General features: G+C 38.1%; 5 protein-coding genes and 1 non-coding gene across 8 annotated transcripts; 3 read left to right on the top strand and 3 right to left on the bottom strand.

Annotated features, from left to right (window-relative positions):
* Nucleotides 1–277: 277 nt before the first annotated feature.
* On the top strand, nt 278–4,917 carry LOC112464174 (GTP-binding protein 1). 2 transcript variants are annotated; one of them, XM_025031018.1, is made up of 11 exons: nt 278–300; nt 1,143–1,482; nt 1,573–1,684; nt 1,781–1,961; nt 2,054–2,232; nt 2,308–2,460; nt 2,636–2,885; nt 2,979–3,123; nt 3,197–3,515; nt 3,591–3,862; nt 4,012–4,917. In XM_025031018.1, the coding sequence occupies exons 2-11, from the start codon at nt 1,378–1,380 to the stop codon at nt 4,192–4,194; spliced, it is 1,899 nt and encodes a 632-aa protein (XP_024886786.1). In that variant the 5' UTR covers nt 278–300; nt 1,143–1,377; the 3' UTR covers nt 4,195–4,917. The 2 variants fall into 2 exon arrangements, with proteins under 2 accessions (XP_024886786.1, XP_024886785.1); XM_025031017.1 differs by lacking the exon at nt 278–300 and adding an exon at nt 378–484.
* A 461-nt stretch (nt 4,918–5,378) lies between these two features.
* On the bottom strand, nt 5,379–6,666 carry LOC112464176 (mediator of RNA polymerase II transcription subunit 9). The gene is made up of 3 exons (XM_025031020.1): nt 6,533–6,666; nt 5,680–5,785; nt 5,379–5,618 (listed from the first exon to the last, which is right to left on the bottom strand). Exons 1-3 carry the CDS (start codon nt 6,631–6,633, stop codon nt 5,478–5,480), a joined length of 348 nt encoding a protein of 115 aa, XP_024886788.1. The 5' UTR covers nt 6,634–6,666; the 3' UTR covers nt 5,379–5,477.
* A 452-nt stretch (nt 6,667–7,118) lies between these two features.
* Nucleotides 7,119–12,487, top strand: LOC112464198 (kinesin-associated protein 3). 2 transcript variants are annotated; one of them, XM_025031054.1, is made up of 16 exons: nt 7,119–7,338; nt 7,776–7,893; nt 7,984–8,152; nt 8,220–8,426; nt 8,583–8,719; nt 8,804–9,316; nt 9,406–9,574; nt 9,705–9,805; nt 9,886–10,104; nt 10,182–10,347; nt 10,469–10,594; nt 10,677–10,775; nt 10,910–10,995; nt 11,078–11,264; nt 11,347–11,437; nt 11,539–12,487. In XM_025031054.1, the coding sequence occupies exons 1-16, from the start codon at nt 7,313–7,315 to the stop codon at nt 11,672–11,674; spliced, it is 2,550 nt and encodes an 849-aa protein (XP_024886822.1). In that variant the 5' UTR covers nt 7,119–7,312; the 3' UTR covers nt 11,675–12,487. The 2 variants fall into 2 exon arrangements, with proteins under 2 accessions (XP_024886822.1, XP_024886820.1); XM_025031052.1 differs by having other exon boundaries at nt 10,677–10,781.
* A 156-nt stretch (nt 12,488–12,643) lies between these two features.
* On the bottom strand, nt 12,644–14,896 carry LOC112464199 (ribonuclease P protein subunit p40-like). The gene is made up of 8 exons (XM_025031055.1): nt 14,835–14,896; nt 14,698–14,704; nt 14,380–14,531; nt 14,160–14,304; nt 13,663–13,827; nt 13,381–13,506; nt 13,097–13,289; nt 12,644–13,013 (listed from the first exon to the last, which is right to left on the bottom strand). The coding sequence occupies exons 3-8, from the start codon at nt 14,497–14,499 to the stop codon at nt 12,680–12,682; spliced, it is 1,083 nt and encodes a 360-aa protein (XP_024886823.1). The 5' UTR covers nt 14,500–14,531; nt 14,698–14,704; nt 14,835–14,896; the 3' UTR covers nt 12,644–12,679.
* A 269-nt stretch (nt 14,897–15,165) lies between these two features.
* Nucleotides 15,166–15,238, top strand: Trnam-cau. The gene has a single exon. It is a non-coding gene; the product is annotated as a tRNA-Met (tRNA).
* A 220-nt stretch (nt 15,239–15,458) lies between these two features.
* On the bottom strand, nt 15,459–18,050 carry LOC112464191 (RNA-binding protein NOB1). The gene is made up of 6 exons (XM_025031041.1): nt 17,796–18,050; nt 17,446–17,578; nt 16,981–17,192; nt 16,461–16,914; nt 15,824–16,158; nt 15,459–15,737 (listed from the first exon to the last, which is right to left on the bottom strand). The coding sequence occupies exons 1-6, from the start codon at nt 17,865–17,867 to the stop codon at nt 15,477–15,479; spliced, it is 1,467 nt and encodes a 488-aa protein (XP_024886809.1). The 5' UTR covers nt 17,868–18,050; the 3' UTR covers nt 15,459–15,476.
* Between the last annotated feature and the right edge of the window lie 6 nt (nt 18,051–18,056).

Raw genomic sequence — 18,056 nt, 5'->3', positions numbered from 1 at the left:
AACGCAAATCTAAAAAAATAGCGACCGCGTTCCTTATTGACGCTGGGCTAATATATAATCAAGGACAGAAACGCCGCGGATTTGCAGATATCGCGTCACCGTGAAAAACGCGATAGACACCGCAGAGAACGCGGAAACGCGAGGTGCCCGCGTGCGCGTGACGAAATACTTAACAGCCGATCGGACGACGTCGGTCCCTTTCACCCGCGATTGGTCCCACCGTCTTACGTAAAAGCACGATCGAGTTTATCCGCGTGTTTCGAGTTTTATCCACTGGTTTCAAGTGTTCACCTCTCTCGCGTATGTATACACAAATAAAATACACATACAGATTGCGCGCAACACGCACACGTAATCATTGACAGCAGCCCGCAGGCGCGCCGCCGCGCCGACGCGACGACTTGTCACTTGTCACGTCAGTTCGCTCGAAATCGCAACGGCGCGAGCGTTTGCGTTCACGTCTCCTCTCTTTTCTTTCTAACAGGTAAATACATCCCTTTAAACTGTTTTAAACGCGCAAACGGAGCGCCGGAGATGACGGGTCGCGAATGCTCGCGGATTCATCTCGAATTCGTCTCGCCACGGAGAGAGGAGAGGAAACTCGCACGCGTGTCTCGTCTCGTCTACGAAGAGCTCGAGGAGTCGCCTCCTCGCGAGGGAGGAGAGCGAAAAGCTTCGCATCCCTTCTTCCCTTTCGAGGGATCCTTCTTGCGAATCGCTTCTCGTTCCGGGCGCACTCGACGTCCTTTATCGTCCCCTCCCGGTGCGCAACAATATGTTGTCACCCGAGTTATACAATCCGCTCTCACCTGGCAAAGGCTCGAGCGATATAAACGTGCGCTATGTGTGGGACACCAGGATCAGGTGATAGTGGATGCGCGTACGCGTCCACTTTTTTAAATGTTTTCGAGACAGGTAGTGAGTTATTTTTTTCCTCCTACGTGCGTTTCATCTTCTCGTTACGATCCTTGAGAGAGGAACAGAGCCTGGTCGGAACGATACGAGCGGCGATCAGCGTTACGCCAAATGAGGCAACGATCATCGAGTCGTGTGAATCGTACATGAGTTCGGCTGATGAAATCCTTGTCGCTCGTTGTGGTTCAAGGGCGAATGTTATCTTAATGCTCGATGTGTCGTTGCAGATGACGAGGATGGGCCGGAGCAGCGTCTGAGCGTCGGATCCCGCCCCGAAGCGAAATTTCCAAGTGCCACAGTTATGTACATGCGAGTGCTGGCGGTCTATGGGAAAAGATTCGGTTTTAAATACTGGAAGATGTCCGATACGTGCATACAGGAGCGATAGATAATCGGACGAGCTGCCACGAGGAAATATACGGACTGTTGAACTTATCGGTGTGTGCACCCCAGCTGGATACTATGTCGGGCGCTGGGCCTATCATATCGCAAACCATCGCTCATCTGGAGAAGGAGAAGGAGCACGGGCCTGTCCCGACCGCAGATTACTCCAGCATCAGAGGCAAGGTATGTCGGGACGCTTATTCTATCCTAAGTCACCTCTCCTGGATAAGTTTTACAATATCTTTTAAGAATGTGGATTACTGTGAATTCTAGAACGTCTTGGTCAGTCCGTCTGAGGATCAGTACGAACTGTTGCTGAGGAGGCTGAAAGAAAGGATTCAGGATGGAGGCAGCGAGACGATCTTTGACATTGGCATCGCTGAAGGTCAGTACCGGAAAAGATATATTGAAAAAAAAAGAGATATGCGTGATCATTGCTGGATACGTTGCATTAAACTTTTTGTCTACGCGATGCTCTCAGATGGATCCGAGGACGGATTGAAGGAAGATGAGTACGAAGCATCGGTTGCCACTTTACAGTCTCTTGCCGCGACATTGGAGGCGGACTGCGTGCTTCTACGTCAGAGTAAAGCAGACCACGGTCTAACGGGACAGTACCTAGTGAGGAGACGTTTAGATCGACAGGATTTCTTGGAGATCAGGTTTGTAGTTAATAATATAGTTTTTGGATCGCTCGATAGTGTACACCTAGCTGTAACATGAATTATATATGCTGTAAAATAACTGTTCATAGGGTTGCTGTGGTCGGTAATGTGGATGCTGGTAAATCCACTCTATTGGGAGTACTGACTCACGGTGAACTTGACAATGGACGAGGATTGGCGCGTCAGAAATTATTCCGCCACAAGCACGAGGCTGAAACAGGACGGACTAGCTCTGTGGGCAACGATATACTTGGATTCGATAGCGTTGGTGAGTGATCGGCTCTCCATTGCGCACTTTATGTGATTATTCATCTATACTATTAGCGTCATTATATATTTACAGGTAACGTAGTTAATAAGCCTGAGCACGGGTCATTGGATTGGGTGAAGATATGTGAGAAATCCTCCAAAGTAATTACATTTATCGATCTCGCCGGTCACGAGAGGTATTTGAAGACGACTGTCTTTGGAATGACGGGACACGCTCCAGATTTCGGTAAAAATACACATTGTATAGTTATTGTAACTACAGTAAAATCCGGAATCGAATTAGAATAAGTTGATGAAGGTATTTCCTTTTTTTGTCCGCGATATCGGCATGACATTTGCAATTATGCAATTCAAAAGAACTCCGTGAACGCATCGTAATCTCAATGCAAATGTTATTCCAGGTATGCTAATGATCGGAGCAAACGCCGGTATTGTAGGGATGACTAAAGAACATTTGGGACTTGCCTTAGCGTTGTCCGTACCGGTATTCGTTGTCGTGACGAAAATCGATATGTGCCCGCCGAATGTTCTGCAAGAAAATCTGAAGCTGTTGATAAGGATTCTGAAATCGCCTGGTTGCAGGAAGGTCCCGGTTACAGTGAAGACTCCCGACGACGTGGTAGTTAGCGCTACTAATTTTGTCTCAGAACGGTTAGTTCGATATATCATCAGAATTCTATGTGAAAAAAGGAAGAAAGTACTAGAATGATATTCATAAAATAATGCGATATTTGTTTCGTACAGGTTGTGTCCAATATTTCAAGTGTCCAACGTGTCTGGCGAAAATCTAAATCTTCTTAAGATGTTTCTCAACTTATTGACTGCGAGAATTACTAGTCATGATGATGAACCTGCTGAGTTTCAAATAGACGACACATATTCCGTGCCGGTACGTACATCATATTACATAAATCTTTTTCGAGTATACGACAAGAATGTATTATGAGAATTGAAAATTACAGGGAGTCGGTACGGTAGTGTCCGGTACAACTTTAAAGGGTATCATAAAGTTAAATGACACGCTGCTATTGGGACCCGATCCGCTCGGTCGTTTTACACCTATAACCGTCAAAAGTATCCATCGAAAGAGGATGCCTGTCCGCGAAGTGAGAGGTGGGCAGACGGCTAGTTTTGCTCTGAAAAAGATTAAACGATCGCACATTCGCAAGGGTATGGTAATGGTCGCACCTGCACTTAATCCACAGGCCTGTTGGGAATTCGAAGGTGAAATTTTGGTCTTGCATCATCCTACAACAATTAGCTCCCGTTATCAAGCTATGGGTAATTATCGTTTTGGACGATTATTGTTATACCCTCATCTCTCGTATAAATAAATGATTCCTAAAATTATTGCAGTACATTGCGGCAGTATAAGGCAAACCGCTTCTATATTGTCAATGTCTCAGGATTGTCTAAGAACAGGCGACAAAGCCTTAGTACACTTTAGATTTATCAAACATCCTGAATACATAAAACCTGGACAGAGAATGGTCTTCAGAGAAGGTCGTACTAAAGCAGTAGGAAATGTAGTGAAACTTATACCGCATTCGAATAGTATAACTACGCAGGCATCCAGAATTAATAAGCCGAATAAAACATCGCAGAGTCGGCAGAATGCGAACTTGCAGGTATCTATGCTGTACTTGATATAAAAATTTAAATGATCATTGTCTAACATTTTATTTATCGTTCCTTCAATTCGCATAATTATGTAAAAACTTTTACTATTTTTATTAGTTTTACAGAAATATAACAACGAATAATTTTTCTGTTTTAGGCACTGGAAATAACCGAAACTGATTCAATGATTGAAGCACAAACAGCTAAACAGGAGAACATGCCGCAGAAATCTGGGCTGAATCAGAATAAGAAAGGCAGAGGTCGAAGAGGGGGACGATCTCATAACGCTATCAATAGTATTCAGCCTTTAACAGAGCAGAACCCACCTGCAAAAGTGTAAGAGCCGTCAGTGTACAAAGAACACATAATTAGTGTTCTTATAACTTTCTGCTACATATGAGTTTCTCAAAATGTGATCTATAACATAAGATATGAAATTATCGTATTCTTTAACAAAAATTTTCTTTTCCTGATAGAAAAAAACTACACCCTATAGACTGTGTAGGAACCCCTATTCTTTATAAATTTATTAGAACACATCAGATACTACAAATTTATTGCAGTACAATTTTTCATGTTTCGACTACTTTAATCATATTAAAAAGATATTCTTTTAATAACGTGACAAGATATAAATCGGTATTTAAAAATTATAAATTATTTATAAATTATTTTTGTAAAAGGCGTATGCGCGTATCTTAAGCCAACATCATACACAGATGAATTCAATATCAGGAAATACATGACACACGTGTGTATCGGTACATATACATTTGTACAAGAGATTATGCAAATTCTTTTTATTAACGCTTCTAGAATTTAATAAAGATAAAACTTGAAATATGGCCAATGCTGTGTATATCGTAATAATCCATCTTGTATGATAATTGATTAATATCAAGAGAATATAATCACACTATACTTCGTTCAACCTTGTAATACATTTTGCAATTTCAAGCAGAGCTGTATCATACTATATTTCAAATATATAAAAAAAAGAAAATTTTCCATTGTATCAGACATATGTATATTCCCTAATAAATCACTCACGTGCTGCTGATTACGGAGAGAAAAAAATACATTTCTTTCACAAATTCAAGTCATTTCTATATAATTGAACACTTATTTATTATAAGTTGTACATATTGCTAAAACATTGTGATCAGAAATGTATTAAATAAATGGAAATCTTGTTTTACTACATAGAAAATTTTACAAATTTCATTATCCTTCACAGTGACAAAAATTACTTAACAATTCTCATCGCTGTTCAATCTAAATACAGAAACCGTATGCAAGGTTTGGCAAATAAATTTATATGATCTACAAATCGGCTATTTCTTAAACTTATTTTTTTCCTCTTCTAATTGTCGCTTTAATCGGTTTGCGATATCTCTCAGCTGTTTAATAAAGTCTTGTGGACTAGATATAGGGCGGCGCGTCCCGTTAATCATGCCTGCTCTAATTAGTACGTACACTACAAATTGTGCGGTTTGTCTTATTGGTTTAGATTCTGCTAACTTATTAATTAAGTTTTCATTATTTAATAGGTACCGGAAGAGAGCTCTTAGAGGCATCCTCGAAAATTATTTTTCTATATATCCTCGCAAACACATGCGCGCTTTATACTTTCGGTATCTCGAACGTGCACGTGTTACGATATTTCAATAGAAGTTCACGCTTCAGTCTTAATTGCTTGCGCAAAGTCTCGAGCTTTTGCAGCTGTTCTTCCTTGCTATATTCTATCCCAGGTAATCTCTTGATCTGCAAAAAGTGCAACAGTGTCATATCGAGCATCTCTTGGGCAGAAGAATACTACTCTTACCTGCGACCTTGCGGAGTCTAGCTTCTTCTGTAATTCCAAGATCTTGTGGCTGGTGTCCTGCGACTCCTTTGCCTTTTGCGTAGTGTCATGCGGATCTTTCTCGACGCTGAAAATCACAACTAACAGCACCATCTTATGTAAATACATCGGAGATATAAACATTCATGTATCCACATTTAATTGACAATCCACGTATTGTTTCTATCCGTTGCGCATTATTGCACAGAGCGTTCCTGAAACGCTTGGATAAACCTCTCAGGAATTTCAGTTATATAGTTATTGAGTATTGTCAAGTAAGAGAACAAGTGTTTGCAGATTTACACTCATATGACATCACTCTAATTAATGGTCAATGGAATACATTGATGGAGTTTGATCAAACATTTCAGAAACAACCTATGTTTGGCGACTCAACCATCATTCTTATGAATTTTTACTATTATTTGATATCTTTGAGTATGTATAGCTAAAGTATCTCTACATGTAACACGAGAAAACAAACTGAATCGCTACGAGAATGTTTGCCCTTTTCCTCTTGAAGCTATGTCTCAATTTATAGCCGCTTGCGCAACCACCGTTATGTATTTTGCATTTATTTTTTACGAGTAGGTACAATTGTTTCCACATTGCAGCGAATAACTCGAATACGAAGAAGCGACAGAAATGCAATAAAAAAACGCGGTTAATATCTTGGAAGTCCTCAAAGGGAAAAAAAGAAACTTTTTTTTCGAAACTTTATAAAAGCGGCGCTGAGAAAATTTTGATCCAGGTCGATTTGAGGTTATGTGATCATCTTGGACGTTGACGACTCGCCCGAGCATGGGAACCAGGAGGGATCGTCGGGAATACGTACCTGCGAATAATCTCGTAAATGAGCGGCAATATTTCCACGTCTAGATCGTCAACGGTGAATTGGGTCCTCAGCGAAACGTCCTCCGACTCCACCGCCTCCATTGTGTCGGGAACATGACAGATAAGAGATGTGTTCTTTGTAGCTGCACCGCGTCATACTTTCTGCACTTGAGGTACAAATAGACACGTGATTGGACGTCGGCGTCGGGAAAAAATCTAAACAATTTGACAAGTTATAATTAGATTTAATTGTTTCTTGCACTAATGTTGCACTTTCTGCATTAAAAAAGGAATAGTGTATGTATAATTAGATGTCAGAGAGGAGAAGAGGGAGAAAAGAAACAAAAAAAAACAAGCTGCTTCTTTCTTTAGCAGTGGGCGCGTTCAGCAGACCAAGCTGCTGAGTAGCAGTCGAACGTGATTGGCTCTTACTTTTAGAACCAACCAATCAACGCAGAGTGTTGATAAGACAAACTCAACAGTTGTGTCTGCTGAACGCGGCCAGTGACGTCTCTTCGGAGATTCTCGCGCGAGAATCCATGTGAACGGGGCTTGAGCCTGCTGACGTTCTGCCGCTACGTTCACTCCGTTCGACGCGCAGCGACGCAGCCGCTGTCCGCGCTTCTGCTCTCCGATATTTCCGACGGGTTCTCTCTCCATGGAGATGGAGTAACTGCGAATAAATTGACAGGGAGAGAGTCCGCGAGTTGTACGCGAACGGGCGTACTACGCCCAGAGAAATATTCTACTCGGGAATTCCAGCAAGACATCGAGCGATAAAATGGACGAAGCGAAATTTCTGAAGAGGTAAGGGGAAGCTGTCTGCTTCTGCATCTGTCAAACGATCTGTCAGTCGTCTGTCAAATATGATTCTTTCACGTAGGACGTGTCTTGAAACGTTCGATAAACGATAGTCTCGCGTAAATATCTCGTGGAATTGAACACGAAAAAAAAATTTAGCTAAAGGATTTGCTGCTATATATACGGACAACTAACATTTTTTGCTGCGAGAGCTAATTAATTTTGCAATAATAGTAAAATCTTTTGCTGCTAGCAAAGTTCAGCAAAACTGTTTGCTATTGCAACAAAATGTTTTGCTATTATTGCAAAATTAATTAGCTCTCGCAGCAAAAAATTTTAGTTGTCCCATGTTTAACAAATAGATTTGCTGTTGCAGCAAAACCTTTTTTTCCGTGAATTGTAACGCGGCAGATTTATGTAATTCTCATATTCGACGTTTATAGGAAAGTGAGATCCGGGACGTTGGACGTCCACCCAACGGAGAAGGCTCTCGTGGTGAATTATGACGTCGAGGCATTGATATTGGGGGAACTGGGAGATCCCATGCTTGGTGACCGCAAGGCACGTATTTTCTTATTTCACTTATGTGAAGAAATATAATTGACTCGCAATTGATCTGAGCTCTATTGATACATTTGCCCTTGCGTACAGGAATGCCAGAAGATAATCAGGCTGAAGAGCTTGAACGCGGACACGAATGTTTCTCTCTTGGCGAAGGAGGTGATGGAAAAGTGCTCGTTGATACACGAATCCAAGTTGCACGAGGTCGAGCAGTTGATTTATTATCTACAAAATCGTCGGACCAATGACATCGGCGCAGGTAACGTAACGCGGTTTTTACGTTTGCAGAACCCTAGAAGTTTACTTGAACTTTTTAATTTTTGTAGGTAGCGGTAGTAATTCTCAGCCGCCAAGACCGGCGTCGACGAATTCAATGATCACGGAGAATAGCGAGATTGAACGTGCGGTCATTAGTAACGTCGACAGTTACATCGAGTTATTGTACGAGGAAATACCGGGCAAGATTAAAGGTTCATCGTTAATTTTACAATTAGCGAGGGTACCTGACAATCTTTTGGAATTGACCAAAAATGGTAATCCTCGCGTTATGTACCTTCTTCTATAAATAATAATTTCTGGATAATAATTTTAATTTTTGACTCGTGTGACGATGAGAATATTATATACCGTTGAAAATATTTCATTGGTTAATATTGTTATAATGAAGTTGTTTTTTTGTTCTCATACAGAATCATTGTTAAGTGCATTAGCTCGAGTCCTGAGAGAGGATTGGCGGCGCAGCATAGAATTGTCTACGAACATCATTTATATTTTCTTTTGCTTCTCAACGTATAGCCAGTTTCATAATATTGTGCTCGAATACAGAGTAAGTTGCGAATGCTGATGAAACTTATTGTTAAATAATCAAGTACCTCTAGAACTACATTCGTATTTATTTTTTTCTGTACAGATTGGCTCTCTTTGTATGGATGTAATCGATTTTGAATTACGTCGCTATGACCAGTGGAAGGAGGACATGGAGAAACGCCGGAAACAATTTGAGAACACCACCGGTCTAACGTTTTTCCCGGCGAGCAATAATGACAATTGTGATAGGAAGATCAGGATCATCGACGATATTTGGAATATGGAGGGTCCGTTGGATTATGAGGTGAAGAGACGATCTGCGGAGGTATCTGTGACTGTATCCGAGAGTGACGTTAAGAAGCTGAAGGAGGAACTTGAGAAAAGTCGCAAGAAGTTCAAGAGTTTGACCAAGAAGCAAGAGCAGCTGCTGCGAGTTGCATTTTATCTACTCTTAAATATTGCTGAGAATGCTATGGAAGTCGAAAGGAAAATGCGTAAAAAGAATGTCATCGGTATGCTGATTAAAACGTTAGACAGGACGAATACTGATCTGTTGATCCTGGTTGTCACATTTTTGAAGAAACTATCGATCTTTCGCGAAAACAAAGATCTTATGGTAAATATTAAATAATATTTTATATAAATCTTCGAATATCTGCGTTATGTAACAAATATAGATATAAATTGTTCATATATCACTTACAGGCAGAAGAAAATATTATAGACAAATTACCGAGGCTCTTACAAAACAATAATCCCGATCTTATATTAAGTACCTTAAAATTGTTATTTAATCTCTCTTTCGATGCTAAATTGAGAGCCAGAATGATTAGAGTTGGTATGTTACCAAAATGGATAAAATTGCTTAGCCAAGGTAAGATTTATTTAAAAAGTGACTAAGGAGATGTATATAATTCTTTTTTTTAATATGAGAATGTGTAAAATAAAATTTCTACGTGATATCTATTCAATATATTTATGTGTCGTCAATATTATATTCACAGCTGACATAAAAAATAAGAGCACGATTGTGGGACTACTCTATCATGCAAGTATGGACGACAAAGTGAAAGCAATGTTCACAAATACAGATTGCATTCCTATGGTATGTAAAAATCTATGAAATTTCGATATAAATTTAATAAGCTTGAAATTTACTTCACTACATTTGTACGTTTTGTTTAGATAACAAACATGATATTAAATTCCGAGGACGAACACGTAAGATCTGAATTAATAGCGCTCGGCATAAATTTAGCCATCAACAATAAGAATGCGCAACTGATGGTGGAAAACAATCGTTTGCAAGGTCTTATAAAAATCGCATTTAGAAATCAGGACGCCCTCGTGATGAAGATGATTAGAAATATTTCCCAGCACGATTCGACGAAAGAAAACTTTGTCGTGAGTTGAAACATTAACACGTTAAGGATTATACAATAAATATCGATCATCATAATTTGCTCGTGTGTATTTAATAGGAATTTGTCGGTGATTTCGCTATGGCCCTGACTCAGTCTGATTCTCAAGACTTTGTACTGGAAGTAATCGGCGTGTTAGGCAATTTAGAATTGCCTGATTTGGATTACTCTCAAATCATTCAACGCTGCAATCTTATACCATGGATACGTAATAATCTGGTTCCAGGTACGATCTTTTTTTATCTCGCATTGCTCTTTTTTTTATTTAATGTTAATAAGTAGAATTGAGATAATATTAAATCTTACTTTAGTTAGTTTTTTATACACGTTGTCTTTTATATCTACAGGTAAGGCACAAGATGATATAGTTCTTGAGATTGTCATATTTCTGGGTACTGCAGCTTACGATGAAGATTGTGCTCGTTTGTTATGTAAAGCTGATATACTTCTCTCTCTTATCGAACTCCTTAAAGGTATGTATTGAAACGCAAAAATCGTGCAGAAGGCCGTATTTCCAAATGCAATAAGTATTCACGATAAATTATATCATTACAGCCAAACAAGAGGATGATGAAATGGTTTTGCAAATTATTTATGTTTTTTATCAAATTGCAAAACATGATTCGACCCGAGATTATTTGATTCGCGAGACTGGTAATGGTAATATGTAGTCAATTTTCTCAATCGTTGGATCCGTTAAAGACACACAAAATAACACGGCAAATATACTTTGCGAATATCTTTAAACTACATGAATAAATTGTGGAAAATTGTGATGTTATTTGCAGAAGCCCCGGGATATCTAATCGATCTGATGCACGACAAAAATCCTGCAATTAGAAAAGTCTGTGATACGTGCTTAGATGTTATTGCCGTAAGTATAACTAAAAACGCAAATGCAAATTCATTTTTTCGTTTTCATATAAATAACATGCCAATTATTCGAACTATCCTAGATGTGCGACAAGAATTGGGCGGCCCGCATAAAGGTGGAAAAGTTCCGATCGCACAATCAGCAATGGCTGGAAATGGTCGAGTCTATCGGAACAGATTCAATCAATCATATGCTACCGGACGATGACGATAGTCTATCTCCGTTCATTAGCGGTGACCTACTAAAACATACTATATTATTTCCCTCTGGTAATATATTTTTTTATGTTTTCTTTTTTTTACGAAGTTATTATCTGTCACAGCTATATAATAGACTATCATGCTCGCACAGGTAACGCGGCGTCATTTAATGCGGATGACGGATTTTCAACTATGAAAAATTCATCGGAATCATCTGAAAATCCCAGTCGGCCTGTCAGTAGGTACGTACTCGATGACGCATATGTACTTGACCCAACGGTGCGGCATTAATTATAAATAAATGAAATGCGATTACGCGAGAAACTCATTACTTATATTTTAGGTATCGAGATCTCGACGAAATAGGCGAACTCGTGGCTCGTTCTAAGTCTCGCATGTCCGTTGCTTCAGGTATAGAGGATTTGTATTATAATTCTAGAATGAAATTCGGTGATTCGGATTCCCACATTTTAATCTGAAGATTAATTCAAACGTTCTGATATAGATATGTGACTTAACTTTTGACAAAAGATGCCTAGGATATTTTTCATTATGTTAACGTCATATATATGTTCGATGTAAAAAAAAAAAAACAAAGAAACGTTTGCTACTATTTACAGAGACATGCCTGCTTAAACTAAAGATTTGATTATATATAGACTGCTTTGATCTCATAGTCAAATATCTTAGTTTAGCCTTTTATTTTTTTACGTATTATCTTTTTACATCTTAATTTATTTATAAGTGTCCGCTTTACACTGATGCGCATAATTTTATTACGTTGCAAAATAATAGTATTAAGTTTATTCGAATTTATCTTGCGATAGGCTTTGAGGCAGTCAAAATAGTGTGGTAATGTATATGTGGTTAATGTAAAATTAGTATTTATGATAGTTCAGAGGTCTCTCGTAGTATTTATATTGTTAATATCGGTTAATAAAAAGACAAGTGGTGTATGAAAATACCGAACAGTTTAGAGCAACGGTAGAGATGGAATTACCTATATTCTGAGAGTGAAACGTTTTCTTATTCATTGCGTGCAGAATATTGTGCAATAAATATAGCGTATTTAACTTCTATATATATCTTTTTCACTTTCTTTAGAGACTAATCAAATATGTGTACATTCTGTGTTGTCTTTCATTTTTCATTGCACCTCTTGTCCCTTCGTTATTAACTTATCACATTTATATTAAATGTAAGATGGTATTTTACTATATCAACCAAATGCATGACTTATAGCCATCAATTACCCTCTACGTGATAAAATAAAATTATGATTGAATCTCGTAGATTGTCAGTGTGTACGCTGATTTATTTAAAAAAATTTTCCTTATAATCCGATTCCTTATTCAATACGAAACTCTCTTTCGCTTGATTTTGACCTTTGATTGTCTGGATTGTCAGAGTTTCAATATTATACTTTAGTAAAAAAAGAAACTCAGACCTAGTGTAAAATATATATTTATTGACAATTTAACAATTTACTTAACTTTGTTATTAGAGCTTAAATTTCTTCGTATAACGGCTTCACCTTTAGGTCGAAATACGATAGTATAACTATTGTCTCCGTCAGTGAAGAACATGTGCTCTTTCAAATCGAAACTAACGGGACTGTCTGCAAATCCTTGTACGTCTAAACTAACCCACTGCAAAGTATTTCGCGATAATACATATTGTTTTAACACATCATACACTTCTCGTATCTTTTTTCGTGTAAAGAATCCAGTCCACTGCAAATACTGCACCTGTCCGACATATATAGAAGGAGAAGGACACCGGTATGCGTTTGCATAATCGTCCTCTTTTTCAGTAGACCTAAAAATATTATAACTATCACTGTCATATTCCTTCAGTCTTACCATTGGTGAAAAAATATTTAAAAACGTGAACGAACGTACAGATCACCATCAATGCTGAAAACTCCAAGCCACTCGAAGAAATCGGTATCAGTCTTACTGCATCTATCTGCGTAAGTAGGAATCGTTAATGAATATTTAGTCCTTTTTTGGGAAAGTTTCTGGTGACAAAGACAGACGTTATAATTGCGGGTGTGAAACCACGCCGCTACAGATGACGGACACACGTTGATCTCTGAAATATTTAGATAATTGTGTAAAAAAGGAAATTTATATGTAAATACTGTAATACGTTATTTATTATAGAAAGGCAGAAGTATGTGTACCTGGTGAATCCCATGATACTATGACATCAAATGTCTGTTTGAGTCGTTCTTCCAATGCTACTCGAACTCTTTCATAATTCTTCTTACCAGGAATAAAACTATCATTTGTTAAATCGATTCTCACTACTTTGAGTTATATAAAAAAAAAAACGTTCAAATTTATATCAAAGAAATATACATTCGATTAAAATAGACTATAAATAATACATACATATGTCACATTGTACAATGTAATTGTAGGATGTAATTCATTGCTCAATTATATTATTTGCTCGGACTTACTGTAGCGCGTATGAGGTTTGTGGCTGAAGGCAAAGGGTTTCCCTTCTAAACCAAGTGCTTGGTAATCATCTGCCAGCAAAGAGAGTACCAAGCGTCCAGTCGGAGTTAGACAAACGGAATTCTGCAGGTCTATTTTATTTTCTATTGTCAGAAGATTGATTTCCCCTGAAATTTGAAATGCAGATGTTAGTAGAAACATGAGAATATAATTAAGAGAAGAATATATGTGTGTATCTTGAGAACTTGACATATTATGTACTGCATATAATTCCATATCAATCTTTAAACTTAAAATTGACAGACAAGAATTCTCATTAAGTGTAAAAGTAAAGATATTCTGTATCATGTTTTTTTTTATTTTGATTAACTTGAAGAAAAAAATGATTTTTTTTCTGTAGGCAAGTATGTACTACGTGTATTTTATTTCGCAATTAGTAGATACTACGCAAATAATGTAAGATACACAAATATGTAAAAAAAGTCAATAATAAATTTGCCTTTTTTTACGAAAGCCTCGATGAACTCTATGTTTAAGAGATCACTGACGCGCAGCTTATTTATTCGATAATAATCTGTATCCTCCGACAGACAATTGTGTAAACTTTGAGGAACGGTAACGGTGTCGGGAAGTACCACGGATATCTGGTAACACAGAAAACACTTATTACTATCAAGGTTTGCGAGCTGAATCTTGAAAGAAGTTATTAGCAAGTTTACCGAATGATTGAAGTAATGATTCTTCACTGCCACAGGCACGTCTGCTTTCCTATAATCTATCGTTTCCACGGAAGTGTGGTGCGGCGGTGGCTCGAGATTCCATATCTCTGGATATAACATGTTTCTTTTTTTCTATCGTAACTTTTCTTTTCCTAGAATATAACAGTCATTACAATTAGATTTAATAAAAAATTCACGATTCAATATTTTTCCTCTTAAAATTCCTAAAATATGTGACAAGATTGAGAATTCGAATCTTTCGTTTGACATGCAGCTGTCTTACCATTAAACTATCTACCGTTTCGAATAAAGTACAACAATGTAATGGTCAGAATTATGATGTAAAAATACATCAATATAATGTAATGAATGAAATGTAATAAATAGAATAAAATGCACTTTAATGAAAAATGATATAAATGTAGTATTATAATGTGACGTAATGTAATAAGTTAAAATAACTTTTTACATGTAAACACAACACAAAATATCCGACACACCACGTGGTCGTCTCGTGCATATACCTAACTTAACCTAAATCTTCAATCGATTAATCGAAGCTATGATGCGTGGTGGGGAGTGGGGGCCATTTTTTTCTATTTTTCATAAATCACTGAACTCTTTACATACTGCAATAAGTGATCTATTGTTCTGGCTGTCGCCAGTGAGAAATGTTTTTGAGGGTATTCCTCTATCCTTCTAGCACTATTGATTAATCAATCGCACTGAGAATGTCATTTTTATGCTTCACCTAATATTGACGGACTTAGACTAAGTAGCACAAGAGCCTCGGTAGCGCAGTAGGCAGCGCGTAAGTCTCATAATCTTAAGGTCGTGAGTTCGATCCTCACCCGGGGCATTTTTTTTTCAACGTAATTTTTGCAAAAACGAACATGATAATTGCCAAATGAAGTTTTTATTACGTATATAATAAACTGTTATAAAATTTATATTATAAAAATTATAATTGTGACATAATTAAGTAGGTACTCTCTTAAATGCAGAAATGGAAATATTTACAGGAACATCTAACATAAGGATAAAGGATGATCGTGAATTCTCGAAATGACAACGTTGACTTAACAATTAAATAGTTTTTATTTTCGTCTCTTTTTGGATTCATTAGGGTTTCTCTTCATCCAGTACTTGACGGCACCGTCCGGTCTTATGCCCAGCATAGCCGACTTCGAATTTACATCGCGCATAACAAACGGAGAGTATCCAGCTATGTAATCGTCGTCGAGCGGATTATTTTTTACGCGCGCCAAACGTGACGGGCGTTGATCCGGCATCGGTTGATCGTCGCATAAAATGGGATTGTTGGCGTGTTTTCCACCCTTCGGCATCGGTAGCGAGAACTGAAAAATTTCGTCAATTTTACTTTTGCCACCTTTCGCATTCGCATAACTCGATGGATTACATCGGAAACTAGTGCACAGCGTACCTTCTTTCCCTTGGCCGAGAGAGGTTTCCGAAAATTGATGTGAATCTGTTGTTTCCCATTCTCATCTAACGTGACCTCGACTTTCTTCAGCGTCCTGTTACCGCAGTGCGGGCAGAAAATCTTCGTCATGACGCTGGTGGTCTTGAAACAGGCGTAACATCTGAATATGAACGTTCGCATCTGTTTAATCACTCTGCCATCCAGTGCGACGACATTCAGTCCCATTTGCATGAGCACATTTTGCATCGCGAAATCCATCGTTAAGCATGCGACGGTTGCCGCTTTTTCTTCGAGAATCTCCGAGTCCATTTGCTTCTTTATATTGGAAACATTCGCTGTCAAAAAAGAAATTATTAAAAATTAACTTCTTGAATATATTTATGTACTTATGCATAGAGTGATGTATTGTTTTGTGTGAGAGCAATTGATTAATAGTCGCGGCAGATCTTGAGTTCGATTTCCATTCTTATCTCATGTATGTCTTAGTTTTGTACGAGGTTGATTGGAGATTTTAAAGATTAAAAAAATGAAGGAATATATGATTAATGGTAATTAATTTCAAAAATCCATATTTTAACTGTATATACTTATGCATTAATTGTTATTTAAAAAAGTTAATAGATAAAATTAAATTTACCTGGTGTGATCCAACCACTGTCATCGTCGTCATCGTCATCGTCATCATCATCATCATCCTCGTCATCCTCATCTTCATCCTCAGACGATTCGTCACTTTTGGACGTATCGACAGGAGCAAGAATGTCATCCACAACACACTTGCCCTCGCTCTCACCCTCTACTTCTAAATCAGTTGGATTGCACTTTAATTTGGAAAACTTATCAGCTAAATCAACCGTTTTGTCTTCGTCATCTGACCCAGCCGTTTCATAATCTGACTGTGATTCGTCTGAGGATGCAGATGCGTAAGGAGTACATTGTTTTTCCGTGTCATTTATCTCTGCATCATTCGTCGCATTATCTACCGCCGAATTACTTATAATCTGTATGTGTGTGATATCTTTTTCAACATCAGTCTCTTCCGTATTATCTGAAGCTTCTGCATTGTTATCCACGTCCGATTCTTTTCTCTCCTAGATACAGAATATGAATTTAGATTAATGAAGTACATGTATACAGAAACAATTAAAATATCTTACCCTTTTCTTCGGCATGTAGAAACCAACTGGCAGTTTAGGATCATCTCCGCTTGGTTTATCTTCCACAGATTTAATGGTCCTTATCGTTGGAACATCCTTTAAATGTGCTGTCCCGACTTTCTCTTTTTCCAACTGATACGTGAGCGCAATTACTTTGATGTCAGTGGCAGACAAGCTGATGTAGTCGCCGCTTTTCTTTGAAAATTCAGTCACTGTAAATATATTAAAAATATTAGTAACATAAGTACATAGAAACATACAGTATATATATGTATATCGTTTGCTGCGTGTATGACACGTACAGCGCTTTCGTTCCTCGCGTTAGTGATAAACTGTCTTAAGTGGAAAGAGAATTTGAAAGAAAGAAATGACTACTGCGCAACAATAAATATATGCTGTATTCAATCATATGTCTTCTCGCACGTACTTTCGACAGCCACAAAGATGCTAATGAGCTTTATTTACCAAATTTAATGTTTTCAGCAAAAGCCTCCTGAATCTTCAAGTCGTACGGCAGTACGACCAATCTTCTCAACTGCCTCTTGCTCGTGATCTCGTCGACGACAGCCTGTTCGGTCAAAATGTTGACTCCAATGTCCTACAATTAAATTTTGTAAATTAAAATTTCGTTGGAAACGGAGGGGCTAGAATATATTTATACGTTGTATTTTTAATAAAGCGATACTTGAACAAAATTATATCTTAGTTGCAAATACATTGATGAAACACACACATGTACACACAGCTTCTTGGTTAGAATTAAATATCTTCGCCTTCATTTATACGCATAAATTTATATCTTACTCAATAATTACCTGCAAGGCAGCATTTCTTATGAAAGCGCTTGTATCGACGATAAGATATTCCACTTTATTCCTATTTTCCATGATTACACGTGGCCCACGTGAGGAATGCTTCGTACAACGTGTGTATACAACTGCGACGAGCGAAATAAAGAAGTATTTGGCTGATGGCTCCTGCTCACAGGGTCACAGGACGCGACAGTGGCGGCAATCGGCAATGCGGGGAACGAATTGAAATAAGTGCGCGAACTCAAATGACAAACTTCAGGGTGA

The sequence above is a fragment of the Temnothorax curvispinosus genome, unplaced genomic scaffold, assembly GCF_003070985.1.
Source record: "Temnothorax curvispinosus isolate PA1 unplaced genomic scaffold, ASM307098v1 QBEX01013997.1, whole genome shotgun sequence".
In the NCBI taxonomy this organism is placed as follows: domain Eukaryota; kingdom Metazoa; phylum Arthropoda; class Insecta; order Hymenoptera; family Formicidae; genus Temnothorax; species Temnothorax curvispinosus.
The sequence above is the reverse complement of the archived record's forward strand: the minus strand, read 5'-3'. Positions and strand labels throughout refer to the sequence as shown.

Coding starts and splice junctions, on each gene's coding strand:
- LOC112464174 (XM_025031018.1), top strand. CDS start 1,378: ATGTCGGGCGCTGGGCCTATCATATCGCAAACCATCGCTCATCTGGAG. Junction 2,461..2,635: donor GGGACACGCTCCAGATTTCG/GTAAAAATACAC, acceptor ATGTTATTCCAG/GTATGCTAATGATCGGAGCA. Junction 3,124..3,196: donor ACGACACATATTCCGTGCCG/GTACGTACATCA, acceptor TGAAAATTACAG/GGAGTCGGTACGGTAGTGTC.
- LOC112464176 (XM_025031020.1), bottom strand. CDS start 6,633: ATGGAGGCGGTGGAGTCGGAGGACGTTTCGCTGAGGACCCAATTCACC. Junction 5,786..6,532: donor ATTTACGAGATTATTCGCAG/GTACGTATTCCC, acceptor TGTGATTTTCAG/CGTCGAGAAAGATCCGCATG. Junction 5,619..5,679: donor TAGACTCCGCAAGGTCGCAG/GTAAGAGTAGTA, acceptor CACTTTTTGCAG/ATCAAGAGATTACCTGGGAT.
- LOC112464198 (XM_025031052.1), top strand. CDS start 7,313: ATGGACGAAGCGAAATTTCTGAAGAG. Junction 10,105..10,181: donor CGACGAAAGAAAACTTTGTC/GTGAGTTGAAAC, acceptor TGTATTTAATAG/GAATTTGTCGGTGATTTCGC. Junction 11,438..11,538: donor CCCAGTCGGCCTGTCAGTAG/GTACGTACTCGA, acceptor CTTATATTTTAG/GTATCGAGATCTCGACGAAA.
- LOC112464199 (XM_025031055.1), bottom strand. CDS start 14,499: ATGTTATATCCAGAGATATGGAATCTCGAGCCACCGCCGCACCACACT. Junction 14,305..14,379: donor ATCATTACTTCAATCATTCG/GTAAACTTGCTA, acceptor CTGTGTTACCAG/ATATCCGTGGTACTTCCCGA. Junction 13,828..14,159: donor CGAGGCTTTCGTAAAAAAAG/GCAAATTTATTA, acceptor TTCAAATTTCAG/GGGAAATCAATCTTCTGACA.
- LOC112464191 (XM_025031041.1), bottom strand. CDS start 17,867: ATGGAAAATAGGAATAAAGTGGAATATCTTATCGTCGATACAAGCGCT. Junction 17,579..17,795: donor TAAGAAATGCTGCCTTGCAG/GTAATTATTGAG, acceptor ATTTAATTGTAG/GACATTGGAGTCAACATTTT. Junction 16,915..16,980: donor TCTACATGCCGAAGAAAAGG/GTAAGATATTTT, acceptor TTCTGTATCTAG/GAGAGAAAAGAATCGGACGT.